The sequence below is a fragment of the Pristiophorus japonicus genome, chromosome 6, assembly GCF_044704955.1.
Source record: "Pristiophorus japonicus isolate sPriJap1 chromosome 6, sPriJap1.hap1, whole genome shotgun sequence".
Classification (NCBI taxonomy): Eukaryota; Metazoa; Chordata; class Chondrichthyes; family Pristiophoridae; genus Pristiophorus; species Pristiophorus japonicus.
Window position 1 is genome coordinate 51,716,356 of NC_091982.1, and position 18,324 is coordinate 51,734,679.

An 18,324-nucleotide genomic window follows, 5' to 3' on the forward strand; every position below is an offset into this window, starting at 1 on the left:
CTTGGAGTACTGCGTACAGTTCTGGTCACCATGTTATAAAAAGGAGTGACTGCTGCCAACGAGCCGAAGCTGTGCAGAAGCGTACTGCACACTCCAACAACCAGAAGCATAATGTTTCTGCTTATTTAAAAACAATCATGCTAATGAGCCTGCTTCCTTCCCATACGGCCCCTCGAGCCTGCTCCGGCATTCAATAAGTTCATGGCTGATCTGATCACGGACTCAGCTCCACTTCCCCACCTGCTCCCCATAACCCCTTATCGCTCAAGAAACTGTCTATTTCTGTCTTAAATTTATTCAATGTCCCGGCTTCCACAGCTCTCTGATGCAGCGAATTCCACAGACTTACAACCCTCAGAAGAAATTTCTCCTCATCTCTGCTTTAAATGGGTGGCCCCTTATTCTAAGATCATGCCCTCTAGTTCTAGTCTTCCGCACCAGTGGAAACATCCTCTGTGCATCCACCTTGTCAAACCCCCTCATAATCTTATATGTTGATAAGATCACCTCTCAGCACAAGACTTTTAAAGCACAGAATAATACATTTTTTCAATAATTTAAATGTTTAAAATCCTGTTAAATAAGGCAAGTTTATTTTTAGACCCTTTAAAATAAGTAATTTTATTTTTCAAAAAATTAAATGTTTTAAATAATTAAATTCCATTTTGATTCATTTTAAGGCCTCTATTTTCCACTTGCTGGATTGTTGGTGCCTGCACATGTTAACGTACAATTTTTGTGTGTACATTTGTACCAGAATTAAAAAAAAAAAATCGGGACTTTCGCCAAAGAAATATTTGAATTTGGTGCAGCGCTCTCCGAAGTTAGTCTGGGGTGGGGGCGGAACTTCAAGTCTGCGCTAAAAACTCTCTGGACATGTGTGAAAAGCTGAAGTTGCCAGGGCAACCAGAGATGCTGAAGCCCACTCCCCCAAAAGGACTGCTACCCCACCCCTGCCGAAAGGGCCACAAATGACCGCTCCCCCCGGCTGGACCCGCTGCCACTGCGCCCCCTGCCCCCCATCGACTGGATCTATTGCCACCGCTCCCCTCCCTTTTCTCTTCCCCCCCCATCCCCCACTCCCCCCGGCTAAATCTGCTGCAATCCTGGACCGAATGGCCCCCCCACTCAGTCCAGCTCTCCCTGCGAGTTGAAGTTGGGAGCGGGAGGGCCATTTGGCCTGGGATTGCCATGACGGGAGCAGTACTTTCGGCCAGAAAATCATCTTCCCTTGCTCCACAAAGAGTTCCCTGCCAAAAAAAAGAGATTTTATTGTGTATCCTTATTGCCTCGCTCCTGTCCTCGTGCGCCGCACCGATTCCTTAAGTTTACGTATGTTTTTTTTTTATTTGTGGGGCTTTTGGGCAGTGTTTGCTGTGCTGAAAAAATATCATGGACGGCCAAAATCGATTGTCCACAAAAACGGTGTCGGATCCTGTTTTGACTCAAGTCGGTGGCAAAATTTTTTTTTAAACTGGTGCACTTGGTCGGCGCCGGCATCCAAAAGTTGGAGAGTATTTCATGCAAAAAAAATGGCTCACAATCATGGTGAAAATAAGGGCCAATATATGTGATTTTAAATTTTTTTAATCTTAAGTGCTTGTGTGTTTTGGGGGGGAATTCAACATAAATATGAATGAGAATACCGCTACTCTGATAGGTTGGACTGGCCCACATGATCTCAGTGATGCGTACGAAGCGCATACACTGCTGGGATACGTGGGCCTCTACTCAGGCCTTCGCCGAGAGGCCCAGGACCAGAAGTCTCCGAAACTTCGGGAGCAACAGGTATTTTCGTAGACATTTTCAAGGTCGCAAATTCTGGGCCTATGATTGGTAACTTCAAAGGCAATTGCTCATTTCAGCCAATCATTAATTTTTGTCCTGCAGGCCTGTAATGCCCAAAAGACTGATCCTTTTAAAACTGTGATGCTATGCAGGCACTACTTTTAATTAGATAGATGTCCTCTCATTTGCATTCCACTAAATTTCATCCAGTGCCAAGTAGGTTTTCTGGGATTATTTCGGATTGCTACTTGCTTTTGCACACAACTGCTGCTCTGGCCTGTAACTATAACCTGTACTTAAAAGACCAAGGCTGCAAGATTCTTTATAGGATGGGGCAATTGATGGGATTAATCTGGCTCTGCAGATAGACCAAATGCTCTGATCTTGCTCCATAAATAGTTCAGTTTAAAAAAAATTGGAACTGGAGAGAAATCTGTGAATCAACGCCACTCCATCTGAATTAGAGTCAGCTGTGACTCAGTGGGTAGCACCTTCGCCTCAGAGTCAAAAAGTTGTGGGTTCAAGTCCTACTCCAGAAACTTGAGCACAAAAATCTAGGATGACACTCCAGTGCAGTACTGAGGGAGTGCCGCACTGTCAGAGGTGCTGTCTTTCGCATGAGATGTTAAACCAATGTCTGCTCTCTCGGGTGGGCGTAAAAGATCCCATGGCACTATTTCACAGGAGTTATCCCCGTTTGCTAGCTAATATTTATCCCTTAACCAACAATCACACAGATTGTCTGGCCATTATCACATTGCTGTTTGTGGGAGTAAGCTGTTTGCGGGAGTAAGCTGTTTGCAAAGTGACATCCGCATTTCCTACATTACAACAGTGACTACACTTCACAAAGTACTTAATTGGCCGAAGTGATTTGGGATGTCCGGTGATCGTGAAAGGCGCTATATAAATGCAAGTCTTTCTTTTTCTCCACAATTTGCACATGCACAGAAAGATGTAGCAGATTATACAGCTCTTTGGGTCCCATAATTAGTAGTACGAGTGCAATTTAAAAAATAAAATCCACACAACACTGGTATGGAGGATGACCAACTAAGCATTCCATTTTTGAACCCATCGTGAGGCACCGATATCCTGATTATTTCACAGTAATTTTTCCGGAGAGATTCATTTAAAAACAGTACACCATTTATTAGAACATCAAATTTATTTACAGCTTGCTACAGGAATTCTTACAATATAAATGATTTGTTTTAAATCATATGTACAACAAATTCTCACACGCAGAAAATTCTAGTACAAATGCTTATCTCTCCCTTAATTTTTTTAATGCCCTGTGTAAAATAAACCCATTAAGTTCCATTTAAATTCCTTTGAGAAGTCAGGTTTGCAGGATACCAGCTATAACTTTCTCATTTAAGCTCACCCAAGGCGGCAAAATAAAAAACACACAATCATTTCAGTTCCCTAAATAAAGTGCATGTGATTAATATGAAGAATGTTGCATATTGCTTTAAAATGTGATTTTAGTAAATATTTAAGGCCTTTGAATCTTCTACATTTAAAAAATAACTTCAAACATTATATTGAGAGGTACATTGACTACAAGAAACGGGTGGGGTGGGGTAGGGTAGGGGTGATTTTAACCCAACCCGCCCATCGGGAAAATGACAGGATCGGGTGCAAAGCTGGTTTCACAAATCACCCGATTTTACTCTCCATTGATTTAGTTAAAATGGCCCCCAGTGACTCTTGATTAACATGGGGTTAAAGACAAACAGTAGCTTTGGTTGGTGTTAATGGTAGATGGTTGGAGCTGGAACTTTTAGAAGGGCAAGGTTCTATCCAACAGTCTTATAGTTCCAGTCAGGTATTTATATATTTTTTTTAAATGCATCCAAAAACAATGGCCTAAACAGCAGAAAGTTGCCCACGCAAATGACTCTTTGCTGCCCAGTTGAATTGGATAGTCTTGTGTTCTCTGGAACACAGGTAGACTCTGCACACTACTTGTGCTCCTGCTGTTCCTTTCTTACACGAGCACTATTTTAACACTGGCGTTAACCCAACTATTTTAAGTGGGTTACCACGGATGTTAAACTAACATCGATCGGGAAATCCAGAATTTGGCAACCTCTCGGGGAGCAAAGTGATCTATTTTCTACTAGTTATTGCAACCATTTTTAGAAGTGGCCTTCCAGCAAGGCCAAATCAATAGTGCCATGATTAAAAATTAAGGTTTGTAGCTGCACAACTGAAGGTAAGGAGAGAGAAAGCCATGAGCTTATTAATGGCAGAGCAGGCTCGAGGGGCCAAATGGCCAACTCCTGCTCCTAATTCTTAAGTTCTTATGCTCTTATGAAAGGGATAAAGAAGTGTGGAACAGGTGGTGAAACATTGGGGTAGATCTTGAGTTGGTACAATAGAGGGGAAGGGTGCGATGGACTGCATATTCCCTGGAGAGAGTGATGGACATCTGGTGAAATCAGTCAGCAAATATGGAGTCAAAATATTGGGACCAAAATTGTCGGGATTAAAGACACATGCGTGAAGATAGAAACATTCTTTGAGATGTTCCATTTCTGTTCATTTCGATAGACATGCAACTCCGGTGCAAGTATTTCCTATTTGTTGAATTTTGCTGCATTTCCTAAGAAAGTGATACTTGGAAGGGTTGTTGTGTATTGCAGTAAAAAGACTAAATTCATTACAATAATAACGGGTTCTATTTTTATCAGTTAAGTGGATCTTCATGTACTGCATCTCGAGTGTATGCATGGTCCATGTGTTCCATGATTGAGGGGAGCAATTTGATTCTATTGATGTCTGAAAAACAAAAAGTACAACAGCCCTATTCAAAAAAAAAATCAAAGATGGGCATCAGATGGACAGCACGACTTTGCTAACATCACTGGGAAGGAACATCATGAAACTAAGTTGTTGCTCTCGTCATACTCCTTTCTAAGGACATGTCAATCTAGTGGAATCTCAGCTTACTAACGTAATACAGAGCAGGAGCCATTCGCTATGCTGGAAGTTCAGTAGCAAGTAACAAGCACTGGGTTTTGATGGATTTCTTTTCCCAGCTCCGCTCCAAGCACCTCTCCCTCCTGGGAGGCGCACTGGATCCAGGAGGGCGATTTGCAGAGGCTGGGATACTAACCGTGAACCCGAGCGATCGACCAGGAGTATAAACAGAACCTAATTGGGACAACATCACCGGGCAAATACATCGAATGTAAAGGACTCGCCTCGAAAAAAGGGGATGGGCTGTACAGAATGCGCGCCACCCGATACAACTGCTTCCATTCAATTACGTGAAAGGATTATAAAAGCTCAATATAAAGTAAGGCAGCTGCGGAAGTAGAATAAAATAAAGATTTAAAAGTTAATCTAAAATAGATCCCGCACTCGCTCAGAATCTCCCCTCTAGGAACTCCTGAATCTGCAGTCTGTGACCAGGTGCAAAAAAAAAATACAGCTTTCATTCCCTTGCCTATTCACGCATAAGAACTAGTCTTTGGAATTTGAAGAATTAGTCTCAAGTAGGCTTTGGAAAATGATAGAAAAATCCAGGCAATTGCAAAGTCTCCATCGCAGTGTCAGGGGCCGACCCATTCCTCACTCAGCTTGTGAATATCTTCCTCTCCCAGATTTTACTTCCCTTTTATTTTTGTTCGGTATCAACTGAGCACTAAATGTCTTCAAATAAAATATCCACAAATGTGTTTTATCTCCAAAATAGATTTATTTTATTGAGGGTTATGAGGATTGCTTTTTTTTCTTTAAAAAAAAAAGCAATAATTTGCATAAAGGAAGCCAATTCTGCATATCTGCAAATGCTGTGCTCATAAAAAGAGTTCTTTGATCACAAGGTTTGGTTAAAGGCAACTGCTGTGGAGGTCTCGTTTATATTGGACTGTGTGTTCAGTTGGTTTCAGGACCCTGAAAACAGATGAGCAACCTGCCTTTAAAAGTCAACCATTTCATTACTTCAGAATTGACCCAAAAAATTTAAAGAATGAAAAGATGAGCTATTGCTTTCAGTGAAGTAGAATACTGGTAAATGCATCGCTAATCGTGCAGGACATGTACCAGCAACACTGCTTTTACATAATGTGAATGATAAATCAAAGACCCTTTTCAGATCAGGGATGCAATTATCCAGGAGCAACACCACCAGTAGATAGCGCAGGCTTTGATTGCATTAGAGAGTTATATTAATAGGACAAAAATTAACCTTTTGCTCGCATTTTCGTCAAAAAAGTGTAATGCAATTTAGTGCAGCAGTCAGCAGAGTGCAGGCAATGCACTAAAGGCCCATAACAAATGGATTCCGCTTCATACATCTGTTTAAGCCGCAGGTTTTCAAACTGAGGGTTTCAGACCCGGTGGGACTATTTTACGGTAATCACAAGGGCTCCTAGGATGTCAGATGGCTCTGCCCTTCTGTTTTTGGTGATTTACTGGCATATTATTTCTGTTGCTGTCTGCAGATACAAAAAAAATGTTTTTTTTGCAATGTTTATTTTCCCCCAAGGGTAGCTGACACTTTTTTTTTGGCGGGGGGGGGGGAAGAAAGGGGGAAGAGAGAAAGTCAGAACAGGTCCTCAGGAATGCATCGCTAATTGTAAGAGGGCCTGTTCCCCTCAACCCCAACCTCACATCACCCCCCCCGATCTTCACTCTGAAAAGTTTGAAAAACACAGGCTTAAGGAATCGTCAAACCTGCGCTGTCTCAGCCTTGTGGGTTTAAAAATAATGTTTAATAGTCTTTGCCTTCACTGCAGCCTTTTGGTCACCAGACGCCAGTTAAATTAACCACACTGATTGTTTGAAGTGCTGCGAGTTTCAGCTCTAGTATGAATTACGAGCTGCCCCTTGTATTTACGCTATCTAAAAATCATGTTTTTTTTAAAAACATTGGCATTAAAAAAATGCAGAAAAAGTAGAATGTGAGCCACTCCAAAGTCTTTGTTTAAAACAAAAAAAAAAAGTGTTCATTTAAGAGGTGCTCCCTGCATGTCAGTTGATAGTTGGCTTTATTTTCAGGGTTTTACTTCTTTGGGATGATTCACGATTTTACTTCATCTTGAAGATCAATGTCTTCATAGGCTGGGTTATCCTGAGGCAAAACGTGTACAGACAGAGAATTCAAATGACCGTCATTGTTGAAAAGATGCTGTTGTTCACCTAGGGAGAGCACACACAGACAGATATTTATGCAGAGGGAAGAGGTTAATATCTGTACTAAGTTAGTTAGGAAATATTGTCAAAGGCACATGACATTTTTAACTAATATTTTCCTGGAATACATGTCCCTGTACTTGTGATATTTATTTTGAAAAAAAGGCACTTTACCTACAGTGGGTTACTGAAATTGAGACTGTGGGAACATGTGTTGCACATGCTCAGAGTGGCAATCAATCGCAGTTTACCCGGACAAACAGGAGCCAATGACTACTCACTGAAATGGTGATTATCCTCGGGTACAGGGGATTCGTCCAATCCATGCTCAAGCCCATAACCAGACGGCAGAGTATAAATGGCACTCTCGGGAACCTCGGTGTGCGTGTCCTGCCCAGTTCTTTGAAGATTGCTGGACGATGGGTCAGGTGCCGATGCTGGTGTCTCATCGGCCTTTTCTACATCAATCTGCGGCAAGTAGAAATAAAGACACGGATAGGAGAAAAAGGTCGGTGTCCAGTGAAACTCAGAAGCTCATAGGTTGTGGATCAAAACTGGCTCAAATTTGGCACTAGTTGACAACGTCACACACAGACAGACCTACAGAGAGGGGGTGTAGAAAGGTGTCAGCCATGGCTCAGTGAGTAGCACTCTCGCCTCGGAGTCAAAAGGCTGTGGGTTCAAGTCCCACTCCAGAGTCACGAGCACATAGTCTAGGCTGACACTGCAGTGCAGTACTGAGGGAATGCTGCATAGTCAGAGGTGCCATCTTTCAGATGAAACATTAAACTCGGTTTGCTTTCTCAGGTCGTTGTAAAAGATCCCAGGGCACTATTTCAAAGGATAGCAGGGGTGACCTGGTCAATGTCTGTCCCTCAACCAACATCACTAAAAGCAGATTTTCTGGTCATTATCTTATTGCTGTTTGTGAGAGCTTGCTGTGCGCAAATTGACTGCTGCGTTTCCTACATTACAACAGTGACTTAACTTCAAAAGTACGTCATTAACTTGAAAGCATTTTTGAAATCCTGAGGTCGTGAAAGGTGCTATATAAATGCAAGTTCATTCTTTCTTTACTTTCCAGTGTGCGCTTCTTTAAAAGGCTCATGTGTGCCCTTGAAATGATACTGCTTTTTCTTGCAAGCTTTATGTTAGGGCACAGAACAGACTCATTAATAACTCACCTCTATTCCAAGAGCTTTCAGGATGTCACATTTACACATGGGGCAGGTTCGGTGCTCCAGAAGCCATGGATCAATACAGGTTTTGTGGAATATGTGGCTGCAAGAAAGATCACACGACGTTTTAAAAAAAATAGTTCTTGGGTTATGGGAGCTGCCAGCATGTATTGCCCATCCCCAGCGGCCTTCGAGAAGGTGGCAGTGAATGGCTGCAGTCAACCGAGTGCCCTTGCTGAGCCATTCCTTAATAAAGGTACCAGCCATTACACAGAGTAAAAACATCGACTTTAAGGCATCTATCATTCCCAGAACAATTTTTTTTAAATGCATTCACGGGATGTGGGCGTCGCTGGCACGGCCAGCATTTATTGCCCATCCCGAACCCTTGAGAAGGTGGTGGTGAGCCGCCTTATACAACTGCTGTGGGTCTGGAGTCACGTATAGGCCAGACGGGTAAGGACGGCTATCTTCCTTCCTTAAAAGGGCATTAGTGAACCAGATGGGTTTTTATTTAGATTCCAGATTTATTTAATTCAAATCCCACCAGAGTTGCTGTGGTGGGATTTGAACGCGTGCCTCTGGATCATCAGTCCAGGCTCCTGGATTACTGGTTCAGTAAAAATAACCAATATGCTACCGTATCCCTTATGCACATTTTATACATTTCTTATTGAAATCTTGACCAAATCATTAGAAAAGACAAAAGACGGTTCATTTAAACCCTTGGTTACTATGCATGCCCCTCATGGGTTTTATAGCTCACACCTTCAGACGCTCTTTTCCCACAAGGTACCCTTGTATTTTGGTCAGCCAGGGTATCTGACTCATGCTGAGACCCAGCAGATTGTCTAAAAGGTCTCTGACCGAAGCTGCTCAGAAATCTACATCTTTGGAATTTCTATCTGCCCAATACGTAGGCATATTCTTCCCACTGGTGCATATTCCACTCACCCAAGCTCAGGAAACATGAGGCCCCTTCAAGAGGATTGGTTAACAGACAGAAAACAAAGAGTAGGAAAACAAAGGTTATTTTTGGGATGGCAGGGTGTAACCAGTGGAGTGCTTGGGCCTCAGCTATTTACAATCTATATCAATGACTTCGATGAGGGGATCTACTCTAATATATCCAAGTTTGCTGAAGATACAAAGCTAGGTGGGAAAGTAAGCTGCGAGGAGGAAGCAAAGAGGCTGCAAAGGGAAATAGACAGGTTAAATGATTGGGCAAGAAGGTCGGGTATAATGTGGGGAAATGTGAAATTATCCACTTGGGCAGGAAGAATGGAAAAACAGAATATTTTTCAGAAGGAGAGACACTAGTAAATGTTGGTGTCAAGAGGGATTTGGGGGTCCTTGTACACAAATCACAAAGTTAACATGCAGGTACAGCAAGCAATTAGGAAGGCAAATGGTTTGTTAGCTTTTATTGCAAGGAGGTTGCAGTACAAGAGGAAGGATGTCTTGCTGCAAATGTACAGGGCTTTGGCGAGTCCACACCTGGAGTACTGAGTACAGTTTTGATCTCCATACCACCCAAGGAAGGATATACTTGCCGGAGAGGGGGTGCAATGAAGGCTCACTGCCATCCCTAAAATAAGCCTTTTATTCCTATTCTCTGTTTTCTGTCTGTTAACCGATCGATTCCTGGGATAAGAGGGCTGTCCTATGAGAAGGAGAGATAAGAGTAGAATGGGCCTATATTCTCTTGCGTTAGAAGAATGAGGGGTGATCCCATTGAAATGTATAAAATTCTTACCGAGCGCTTGGCAGGGTAGATACCGAGAGGCTGTTTGCCCTGGCTAGAGATCCTAGAACTAGGTGCATAGTCTCAGGATAAGTGGTCAGCCACTTAGGACTGAGATGAGAAGAAATGTCTTCACTCAGAGTGTTGTGAATCTTTGGAATTCTCTACCACTGAGGGTTCTGGATGCTCAGATGTTGAGTATATTCAAGACTGCAACCTATAGATTTTTGGGCACTAAAGGAATCAAGGGACAGGAGGATAGGGTGGGCAAGTGGAGTTGATGTTGAAGTTCAACCATGATCTTAGTGAATGGCAGAGCAGGCTTGAGAGGCTGTATAGCCAACTCTTGCGCCTATTTCTTCTATGTTCTTATGTTCCCAATGTGGAAAGTGAACAACTCGAATTTAACCTGCTAAAAAGAAAAAAAAAGGATAACTTGCATTTATATAGCACCTTACATGACCTCAGGACGTCCCAAAGTGCTTTACAGCCAATGAAGTATTTTTGAAGTGTAATCACTGCTGCAATGTAGGAAACCCAGCAGACAATTTGTGCACAGCAAACTCCCACAAACAACAATGTGATCATGACCAGATCATGTTTCAAGTGTTGGTAGAGGGCTAAATGTTAACCAGGCAACTCGGACACTCTCTCCTGCTCGTCTTTGAAATAGTGGCATGGGACCTTTTACATCCAACTGAGGGGGAAGAGAGAACCTTGGTTTAACGTCTCATCCAAACGCCCGCACCTCAGACAGTGCAGCACTCCCTCAGTAATGCACATAAGTGCCATCCTAGATTATGTGCTCAGGTCTCTGGAGGGGTGCTTAAACATTCAACCTTCCGACTCGGAGACAAAAGTGCTACCACTATACCACGGATAACACCGAGGCAGCCGACCAGTTCAGAATACCGCAATGCCTCCCACTAATTTTCAGCTCGACATTGGTAGCAATCTTGCCCGAGTCAGAAGATGGTGGGTCCAAATCCAAATCCAGCACTTGAACACATGATCTCAGCTGACATTTCAGTGCAGCACAGCAATGTTGGAGGTGCCATCTGTTCTGATCGGTTGTTAAATCAAACTCCCACCTGCCTGTTCAGGTGGAGATAAAAGATTGACAAAGCACTGGGGGTGGGTGCGGGGGCATGCCTGGTATCCTCGCCAACATTCCTCCCTCCAGAAATATCATTTCTCTCCATGCTGTTTGTAGAAACTTGCTGTGTGCAATGTGGCTGCCATGGTCACCGAATAACAGTGCCTGCACTTCAAAAGCAATTAATTGACTGTGACGCCCTTCGGGATGTCTGGAGGACATAAAAAGTGCTATACGAGTGCAAGTTCTTCCTCATCCAGCTAGGAACATTCTGTTACAGCATCAGCTTCTTTGTCACGGTTTGGCACAACTGATTGCCCTCTGAAATGGTCCAGCAAGCCACCCACCCACATTGCTGTGGGTCTCGAGCACACAAGGTTTCCTCCCCTGCAGGATATTAGAGAACCAGTTGGGGTTTAGTGATAATTTGATAGCTTCATCATCACCATTACTGATGCTAGCTTTTTATTCCATATTTATTTAAATCTTTCCTGATAGCTGTAATCTCTCAGTTCTGATATCATCTAGGTAAATCTTTTTTGCACTTTCTCCTGTGCCGTGGCTCAGCGGGTAGCACTCTTTTGCCTTGGAGTCAGAAGGTTGTGGGTTCAATTCCCACTCCAGGGACTGGAGTGCAAACATCTAGGTGGACACTTCCAGTGCAGTACTGAGGGGGCACTGCACCCTTGGAGGTGCATTCTTTAGCAGGCTCGAGGAGACGAATGGCCTACTCCTATTTGCAGTAGGGAGACCAGAACTGTGCACAGTGCTCCGAGTGCTGCCTGACCGGTGTCCAATACAAGTTTAACAGAACCTCAGTACTTTTGAATATTATAGCCCTAGCATTTTTAATTGCTTCACTAACCTGCGATGCTTTTAATGATTTGTTCACCTATGCTCTTCTACCCCATTCAGTTTATTATTTTCTAAAGGTGTTGATGATTTTAAACTCCTCGATCTGATAACCCCTCAATCTTCAAATCAGAGAAAATACAAGCCAAAGTTTAGAATTGTAGAATAATACAGCACAGAAAGAGGTCATTCGACCCATCATGCCTATGTTGGCTCTTTGGTAGAGCTATCCAATTAATTCCATTCCCAAGCTCTTTCCCCATCGCCCTGTAAAATTTTTCCTTCAAGTATTTATCCAATTCTTATTTGTAAGTTATTACTGAATCTGCGTCCACCACCCTTTCAGGCCGTGCATTGCAGATCACAATAACTCGGTGTAAAAAAAAAGTTTTATTTCACCTCTGTTTCTTTTGCCAATTTGCACCCTCTGGTTAATGATCCTTTTGCCACTGGAAACAGTTTTTTCTTATTTACTCCATCAAAACCCTTCATGATTTTGAACACCTCTATTAAATCTCCTCTTAACCTTTTCTGGTCTAAGGAGAACAGCCCCAGCTTCTCCAGTCTATCCATGTAACTGAAATCCCTCATCCCTGGTACCATTCTAGTAAACCTCTTCTGCACCCTCTCTAAGGACTTGGCATCCTTCCTAAAAAGTGCCCCAAAATGAATACAATACTCCAACTGAGGCCTACCTAGTGTTTTTTTAAACTTTAGCATAACTTCCTTGTTTATGTGCCTCTTTTAATAAAGCCAAGGACCGATATGCTTTAAAAAAAATACAGCCTTCTCAACTTGTCCTGCCACCTTCAAAGATTTGTGTACATACAATTTATGCAACCCATCCTCATAACCGAATGCCCTAACCCTACAAGCAATGTACTGTTGAGCAAGAGACGGGTGCTGCTATCTGACTGAGCTGCCAGTTTAATAACGAGAGAGACAAAGTTAAAGTGTCAGCTGTGGCTCAGTGGGCAGCACTTTCGCCTCAGAGTCAGAAGGCTGTCGGTTCAAGTCCCACTCCAGAGACTTGAGCACATAAATCCATGCTGACACTCCCAGTGCAGTACTGAGGGAGTGCTGCACTGTTGGAGGCACCGTCTTTCGGATGAGACGTTAAACTGAGGCCCCGTCTGCCCTCTCAGGTGGACGTAAAAGACCCCATGGCACCATTTCGAAGAAGAGCAGGAGAGTTATCGCCGGTGTCCTGGCCGATATTTATCCCTTTCAAATCAACATAACAAAAAAAAACCCAGATTATCTGGTCATTATCACATTGCTGTTTGTGGGAGCTTGCTGTGCGCAAATTGTCTGCTGCGTTTCCTACATTACAACAGTGACTACACTTCAAAAAAGTACTTCATTGGCTGTAGAGCACTTTGAGATGTCCAGTGGTCGTGAAAGGCGCTATATAAATCCAAGTCTTTTTAAAACAAAGCCGTAAATTGCTGGGTACTCGGCAGACCAGTCAGCGTCTGTGGAGAGGGTAGGCAAGTTAAGGTGCCTGTCTTTATCGGAACGGACCTGTTCAGTGTTTCCAGCATTTTCTCGATTTGTTTCAGATTTCCAGATTTTTCACTTCATTTAAAACACCAATTTTTGTGATAGAGACCCGATCAAATGCTTTTACACCTGGACCAATAGAAATTGCCACATTTAATTCTTTCCTTGCAATGTTTTTTATAAATGTATCTCCATTTTAAAAAGCGCTACTTTTATAGCTGCTTTCTCAACACTAAGGCTTGAAAGCATTTTTTTTGCCTGCAAAGTTACCGAGGACACTGCTTTAAAGAGGCAGTGCATTATTTAGCAAGCCTTTTCACATTTGGGGAAAACGAGAGGCCACACACCAGTGCGACAGGAGGCTATTTAATATGATTGTCACACTGCTTGCAAACAAACAAAATGTTTGCCAGACACTTTCTGATGATGCTGCAGGAAAATAATTTTTCAAACAGGCTTGTGGTAACATTGGACAGAGCTCATTAATTCTGGCACTCCCTCCCTGTTGTCATAAAATTTCAAACACGGCAAATCACCTGCAGCTCTTGGCTGCAAGACAAATAAATGCCCAAGGTAAGCAGAGGTGGTTTGGATGATTCAAGATGTCTGCAAATGCTTCAATGCACCAGAGTTGCTTTTTCCAAGGCACTGACGACACCCAACAGTTTCTGCTTTGATACTGTTGTGCTTCAATCACAAGATTACTCACAATCATGTCTTTAGTCACAAGGCCAGACCCCAAGCTAATGCCATGTTTTTGTTTAGATCGTTCGAACAGATGAGGACTGTACATAAGCGATCTGTTTAGCAAGCAGGAGTCCCCACACAATTCACAATTCATTTGGAAAATAACAGGAACTATTCATTTGATTTCACCCGAAGACATGCTTTTAAATACCTTTAAAACCAATTAGTGCATGAGAGGCACAGCGATCTCAAGGACTAAAAGTCCAAGTCCGATGGAAGAAGAAACAACAAATTGATATTTGAGCACAATCATCGATACCACAAAAAGCATGTTGTTCTTTGCACACACTCAGTCGATTATGAATAAAATATTGGAAGGATTATATTGGCCTTGGAGGGAGTGCAGCGTAGCTTTACCTGAATGATACCCGGACTCCAAGGGTTAAGTTACGAGGAGAGATTACAAAAATTAGGGGTGTATTCCCGAGAATTTAGAAGGTTAAAGGGTGATCTGATCGAAGCTTTCAAGATATTGAGGGGAACAGAAAGGGTAGACAGATAGAAACTATTTCCGCTGGTTGGGGATTCTAGGACAAGGGGGCATAGTCTGAAAATTAAAGCCAGACCTTTCAGGAGTGAAATTGAGAAACACTTCTACACACAAAGGGTTTGGAACTCTCTTCCGCTAATGGAAATTGATGCTAGATCAATTGTTAGTTTTAAATCGGAGATGGATAGCTTTCTGTTAACCAAAGCTATTAAGGGATATGGGCCAAAGGCAGGTATATGGAGTTAGGTCGCAGATCAACCACGAGCTCATTGAATAGTGGAGCAGGCTCGAGGCTGAATGGCCTACTTCTGCTCTTTTGTTCCTCTATTGGACGATTGACTGGGGTGTATTCTTCTTCACTGAGAGTAGTTCATTCTCTCAAACAAAAAAAAACGGGGGGCTGGGGGTGGGGCAGCAGAAACATCATAGAAACTCGAAGTTTACACCAATCATGTTGCTCCCTGCCTTCATGTAAAGTCATGATGTGGGTTGCCCTCACAAAGAGATGCCAATGTTGAAATAGGACATGCACACAAGGTATGAAGGCAGAATTGGCTAAAGTGGACTGAAAAAAATAGATTAAAATGTAAGACAGTTGATGAGCAGTGGCAGACATTTAGGAGATATTTCATAGCTCTTAACGAAAATATATTCCAATGAGAAGGAAAAACATTAAGAGAAAGGTTAACCATCCATGGCTAACTAAGGAAATAAAGGATGGTATCAAATTGAAAACAATGGCATATAAAGTGGCCAAGACTATAGGAGGCCAGAGGATTGGGAAAATTTTAAAAACCAGCAAAGAACGACTAAAAAAACGAGAGGGGGAAGAGAGGAAAGTAAACTAGCACAAAATATAAAAACAGATAGTAAGAGTTTCTACAGGTATATAAAAAGGAAAAAAAAAAGAGTGGCTAAAGTAAATGTTGGTTCCTTAGAGGATGAGACTGGGGAATTAATAATGGAGAACAGGTAAATGGCAGAGACTTTGAATAAATGTTTTATATCGGTCTTCACGGTAGTAGACACTAAAAACATTCCAATAATGGATAATCAAGGGGCTATAGTGAGGGAGGAACTTAAAACAATCACTGTCACTAAAGAAGTAGTACTCGGTAAATTAATGGGACTAAAGATGGACAAGTCCACTGGACCTGATGGCTTGCATCCTAGAGTCTTAAAATAAGTGGCTGCAGAGATAGTGGATGCATTGGTTGTAATTTACCAAATTTCTGTGGAGGTCCCAGTGGATTGGAAAACCACAAATCTAACACCCCTATTTAAAAAAGGAGGCAGGCAGAAAGCAGGAAACTATAGATCAGTTAGCCTAACATCTGTCGTCGGGAAAATGTTGAAGTCCATTATTAAGGAAGCAGTAGCAGGACATTTGGAAAAGCATAATTCAGTCAAGCAGAGTCAGTATGTTTTATGAAAGGGAAATCATGTTTGACAAATTTGCTTCTTTGAGGATGTATCGAGCAGGGTGGATAAGGGGGAACCAGTGGATGTGGTGTATTTGGATTTCCAGAAGGTATTCGATAAGGTGCCACATAAAAGGTTACTGCACGGGGTTGGGGGTAATACATTAGCATGGATAGAGGATTTGGCCAATTAACAGAAAACAGGGAGTCGGGATAAAAGGATCATTTTCAGGTTGGCAAACAGGAACTAGTGGGGTGTGCCATAGGTATTGGTGCTGGAGCCTCAACAATTTAGAATCTATATTAATGATTTGGATGTAGGGACTGAGTGTAATGTAACCAAGTTTGCTGATGATACAAAGATGGGTGGGAAAGCAATGTGTGAGGGGGACATAAAAAATCTGCAAAGGGATATGCATCATCATCATAGGCAGTCCCTCGGAATCGAGGAAGACTTGCTTCCACTCTTAGCAGGAGTTCTTAGGTGGCTGTACAGTCCAATACGAGAACCACAGTCTCTGTCACAGGTGGGACAGATAGTCATTGAGGGAAAGGGTGGGCAGGGAGCCTGGTTTGTCGCACGTTCCTTCCGCTGCCTGCGCTTGATTTCTGCATGCTCTCGGCGACGATACTCGAGGAGCTCAGCGCCCTCCCGAATGCACTTCCACCACTTAGGGCGGTCTATGGCCAAGGACTCCCAGGTGTCAGTGGGAATGTCGCACTTTATCAGGGAGGCTTTGAAGGTGTCCTTGTAACGTTTCCTCTGCCCGCCTTTGGCTCGTTTGCCGTGGATGAGTTCTGAGTAGAGCGTTTGCTTTGGGAGTCTCGTGTCTGGCATGCAGACTATGTGGCCTGCCCAGTGGAGCTGATCAAGTGTGGTCAGTGCTTCAATGCTGGGGATGTTGGCCTGGACGAAGACGCTAATGTAAGGGATATACACAGGCTAAGTGAGTGGGCAAAAATTTGGCAGATGGGAGTATAGTGTGGGAAATTGTGAAGTTATCGTCTTTGGCAGAAAAAATAAAAAGGCAAATTATTTAAATGGAGAAAAATTACAAAATGCTGCAGTCCAGAGGGAACTGGGGTCCTTCTACATGAAACACAAAAAAGTTAGTATGCAGGTACAGCAAGTAATCAGGAAGGCAAATGGAATGTTAGCCTTTATTGCAAAGGGGATAGAGTATAAAAGCAGAGAAGTCCTGCTACAACTGTACAGGGTATTGATGAGGCCACACCTAAGAGTACTGCGTACAGTTTTCGTCTCGTATTTAAGGAAGGACATACTTGCATTGGAGGCAATTTAGAGAAGGTTCACTCGGTTGATTCCTCAGATGAAGGGATTGACTTATGAAGAAAGGTTGAGAAGGTTGGGCCTGTAGTCATTAGAGTTCAGAAGAATGAGAGGTGATCTTTGAGACATACAAGATAATGGGGCCAAGTTTCGGCCCGAGTTGCTCCTGTTTTTTTGGAGCAACTGGTTTAAAATGGAGTATCTTAGAAATTGCAATTCTCGGCATTTAGTTTGCTCCAGTTATAGTCAGTTAGAACAGTTTCAGTTTGGAACAGATTTTTTTTTTCAAAAGGGGGCGTGTCCGGCCACTTACACCCATTTTGAAAGTTTAGGCAGTGAAAACATACTCCATTCTAAGTTAGTTTGGAGTAAGTGTAGATTTTTGTACGCTCAGAAAAACCTTGCCTACACTTAGAAAATCAGGTGTAGGTTACAAATCAGGCGTAGGGAAGAGGGGGGTGGGGGGGGGCGAGGGGGAGAAAGGGAAGTTTACAAATATTAAACACTTCAGTTTTACAAATAAAGAGCCATCATCAATAATAAATGATCAATACATCAATAAATCAACCAATAAATCAATCAAAAAAAATTAATGAAAAATTAAAATAAAATAAAAAATCAATAAAACAAAACATTTTCTACTTACCGATTGCAGCACCAGGAGCCCTCCAACAGCATGCTGGGATGCCCCCCCCCCCCCCCCCCGCCCGCAGTGTGTCTCTGTCAGTGTCTCTCTCTCTCTGTCTGTCGGTCAGTGTCTGTGTTTCAGGGGGAGGGGGAGAGAGGGAGAGAAGGGAGGGAGGGAGAGAAGGGAGGGAGGGAGAGTGAGAGAGAAGGGAGGGAGGGAGAGAGAGAGAGAAGGGAGGGAGGGAGAGAGAGAGAGAAGGGAGGGAGTGAGAGAGAGAGAGAAGGGAGGGAGTGAGAAGGGAGAGAGAGGAGAGAAGGGAGGGAGGGAGAGAAGGGAGGGAAGGGAGAGAAGGGAGGGAAGGGAGGAGAAGGGAGGGAAGGGAGAGAAGGGAGGGAAGGGAGAGAAGGGAGGGAAGGGAGAGAAGGGAGGGAAGGGAGA

General features: G+C 43.0%; 1 protein-coding gene across 2 annotated transcripts in view; it reads right to left on the bottom strand.

Annotated features, from left to right (window-relative positions):
* Positions 1–2,942: 2,942 nt before the first annotated feature.
* The window catches only part of LOC139265660 (E3 ubiquitin-protein ligase RNF128), a 195,459-nt gene continuing 180,077 nt past the window's right edge, over positions 2,943–18,324 (bottom strand). For both annotated transcript variants that reach the window (XM_070882861.1, XM_070882859.1), the window contains exons 5-7: positions 8,121–8,217; positions 7,218–7,404; positions 2,943–6,942 (exon numbers count right to left, since the gene is read on the bottom strand). In XM_070882861.1, the coding sequence (XP_070738962.1) occupies positions 6,824–6,942; positions 7,218–7,404; positions 8,121–8,217 (403 nt within the window). In that variant the 3' untranslated portion in view covers positions 2,943–6,823. The remainder of the gene's footprint in view (positions 6,943–7,217; positions 7,405–8,120; positions 8,218–18,324) is intronic.